The sequence below is a fragment of the Coturnix japonica genome, chromosome 1 (genome assembly GCF_001577835.2).
Source record: "Coturnix japonica isolate 7356 chromosome 1, Coturnix japonica 2.1, whole genome shotgun sequence".
Taxonomy (NCBI): domain Eukaryota; kingdom Metazoa; phylum Chordata; class Aves; order Galliformes; family Phasianidae; genus Coturnix; species Coturnix japonica.
In genome coordinates, this window is record NC_029516.1 from 120,612,777 (window position 1) to 120,616,195 (window position 3,419).

At 36.3% G+C, this 3,419-nt stretch overlaps 1 protein-coding gene across 5 annotated transcripts in view; it reads left to right on the forward strand.

Moving 5' to 3' along the window:
• Positions 1-1,676, forward strand: part of LOC107306797 (interleukin-1 receptor type 1-like) — a 20,312-nt gene extending 18,636 nt beyond the window's left edge. For all 5 annotated transcript variants that reach the window (XM_015850162.1, XM_015850169.1, XM_015850148.2 and 2 more), the window contains 2 exons: positions 452-613; positions 1,113-1,676. In XM_015850162.1, the coding sequence (XP_015705648.1) occupies positions 452-613; positions 1,113-1,504 (554 nt within the window). In that variant the 3' untranslated portion in view covers positions 1,505-1,676. The remainder of the gene's footprint in view (positions 1-451; positions 614-1,112) is intronic.
• The last annotated feature ends 1,743 nt before the right edge of the window (positions 1,677-3,419 follow it).

Here is a 3,419-nt window from a genome sequence, read left to right on the forward strand (position 1 = left end):
ATTCTACCAGTTTTCTATTCTGTGATACTTTTAATGTGTTTCTAGTGCTGCAGTGTAGTCAGATGCATTGGATAGCTGTGAATAATGGAAATAAGTGCAACATAATATGTATTGTGCTTGGGCAGCCCTCAGAATTAGACTGTCTCAAATTCCCAAGAGCTCAAAAGTGAATGGACTGTGTGCAGTAAGATAGTTAACATTTATTCGTGGCTGTTTGAAATATTTTCACATGAAAGTAATTTCAACTTTTAACAGAAGACAAGTTTTCCTAGAAAACTTACTCTATTTTTTTAATGAAAAATAGATCAAAGAAACAATTTAGTGCTTTGCTGTTACTCTGTCAGACAGCTGAGTCAACTATAACTATTTCAAGCAATCCAGAATGAAGCTTTGCAATATAGGCATGTTGCTGGTTTTTAGTTTTTAACAGAAATATTTTTGTTTGTTTTAGATGGAAAAACCTATGATGCATGTGTTCTGTACACAAAAGGCAATGGAGGCAGCAACTTCTATCGTCTGGAAACCTTTGTTCTTAGAATACTCCCCAACGTTTTAGAACAACAATGTGGATATAATCTCTTTATATTAGGAAGGGATGACCTACCAGGAGAAGGTGTGGTTTAATTGGCAGAGTTAATACATTTCTTGTTTACACATTGTTGTAGGGTTAGAAGATTATATTGACAACTGAGAAAACCTTTATTACTATAAAGCAAATTTGAAACTGTAGGTTATTATTTGGTTGTTTTTAATAGAAAATCAGACCTCTCGTCTGATGGACAATTTATTTCTAGTTTTCTTGTTGTTCCTTAATCAAATTTCTGTTCTGATGTTAAAATGATAGTGTCTTTTTCCTAGGGTAAACAAATCAGTACTCTGTAGAATTAATAATACAGCTGAGGTCTTTTGAATTATAGCTCTCCCTGGGGAGCGTACGAAATGTTTTTGGTCAGTAATTTTGTGCAGTGGATTACGGCAGTTGGAGATCTTAGATCTATTAGTTCTTTGAGCTAGTCACTGTTCTTTATGCATGCAATTTAAAGACAGTGCAGTGCTTTGTGTTAATGATAAACTTTCTATACAGACTTTGATTGTTCCTTTGTTACTTCCAGCTGTGGTCAGCGTTGCTGATGAAACCTTCAAGCAAAGCAGAAGACTGATGATTATTTTGGGATCTGAAACATATAGTTGTGTCCAGTTGGAAGATGCCTCTGAACAACAATTAGCTATGTATAGTGCTCTTATCCGTGATGAGACTCAAGTGATTCTTATAGAAATGGATGAAATGGAGGACTACTCAAGCATGCCAGAATCAATCAGATATATTAAGCAAAAGCACGGGGCTATCCAATGGAAAGGAGACTTCTCAGAGAAATATTGTTCAGCAAATACAAGATTCTGGAAAAATGTGCGCTATCAAATGCCAGCCAAGAGAAAAATGTCTTCTTCTGAAGTTTGTTTATCGCCTCACACTTTGAACAACTCTGCAGCAAAGGGAAATTAAGATCTACTTAGTAAAATAGTGATGAGAAGGTAATTCGGAAATATGTTTTCTACACAAATTCTTCATATTACAAAGGAGTTTTTTTTTTGGTCAAGGAGTTAAAACTGCTCATCCCTTCCCGAAGTTACACCTTAAATGGAAAACTGCAACCATGTTTCTTTTCTGAACATATCACAGAATCACGGAATCACAGAATTGTAGGGGTTGGAAGGGACCTCTAGAGATCATCGAGTCCAACCCCCCTGCCAAAGCAGGCTCCCTACACCATGACTTCTTTCAACCTGGAAGCTTTCTGGACTTTGTTGCTACTCAGGAAAAAGGTGTTCTCATTATGTCTCTCACCTGCATTAAGTGCAAACCTAGGAATTTCATTCAGCCTGTCAATGGAATGTACTTGGGCAGGGCATTCTTGGGAGTGGAAAGTGGCCAGTTCTGAAACCTGATTAGGAGTTGATGGCAAGCAATATTATCTTCTGTACTTGTGAAGGAAAAAAAAGTAGAGGAGTGTGGCTATCTCTGTTTGCTTGGAAGTAGTTCTGTATTTTTGGACACCAACCCATTGTTCTGTGTGCATTGCTGTGAAAAAGGGATGAGTCCGGATGGTCTGAAACCACAGCCATTTTCACTCACCATCCTTGAAGAGCATCATCTGAATGAAGACATGAATTCTGCTTCCTTTACAAGTGTTCTTACCTAAAATTGAGCACGTTCTTAAATTATCTTTATTACCAGCATAGCATCTGTCACAGAATCCATTCAGCTGATTCTCAGAAGTGTGCATGCTGTGGAATATGCACATGGTTAGAGAACATGCATAGAGAAGGGATGGCCCAAGAGTATAACATGTATTAAAGGAAATATTTGCAGTATTATTTCATGGTAGCTATTTCTTTGTGAAAGTTTAATGATGCTCCTTATGGGTAGTATCCTTCTCTCTTGACCATGGATTTCACAGCTGTTTAATTTTCCAAACCTCTAGAAGTTTTTTCTAAGGTGTTGCCACGGAAACTAAGTTCAGAATAGGTCCATCAGGTGAGGTGCTGCTGCTGGAGTAGATTCTGAGTTGGTCTTTTTTAGAAATACACAGTCTTTATATTGGAACATTTAAGAATACATTTAGGAACCCGAGGATTTAGATAATCACTAATGTCAATTTTTACATCGTGTCCAGGCTTAGATTTGCTCAGAAAGGCATTGAAAACTGCAGTTTGTTTCCAAGATTTCTTTTCACTTGTGTTTAGAAACAGAATCATCTTATTTCTGTGGGATGAAGTAAGGGAAATAATCGAAAAATGATGTTGAAAAAATGCAATTTTTTTTTTTTTGAACTATCTATTTTCACTTGCTTTGAAATAAATTTGATAAAAACCCCAATGCAGCATTTGCAGTAATACAGATAAGTACTTTGATTTGCATGGAGGTGTGCTGATATTTTATGCTGCTTCTGCTCTTTTAAACAACCACATTTCGTGAGCGTTTTAGGTTTGTGCATGTGTGAAAAAAAAAGTGTGGGAGAATAGATTTGGTTATCGTGCAGCATGACACAGAATGGCTTACCCTTTTATCAGGAGAATTTATTCTGAAGGTGAATTTTGTAACTGTTTTCTCCCCTTGGAAACTTTTTCTTGGAAATCACTTGGGAAATAGACTTTTTCTTTTTTACTGCAGTACAACAAAAGAACTGTAGAGAGAGATGTAGTGATTGTTCTTGATTAAAAACACGCAACAAAAAAAGATTAGTTGGCAAAAGTTTGTTTCTGGAAGCTTAGAAGAAAAAAAAACCAACTATGATATAATCTGTGAGGTATTTGTTCACTACAGTGTGGTTGATCAACTTCAGTGTACTATCTATGCTGACAGAGTAAATAATCTGAATGATATATGATGGAAGATGCATTGAATGTATTCTCTTCAT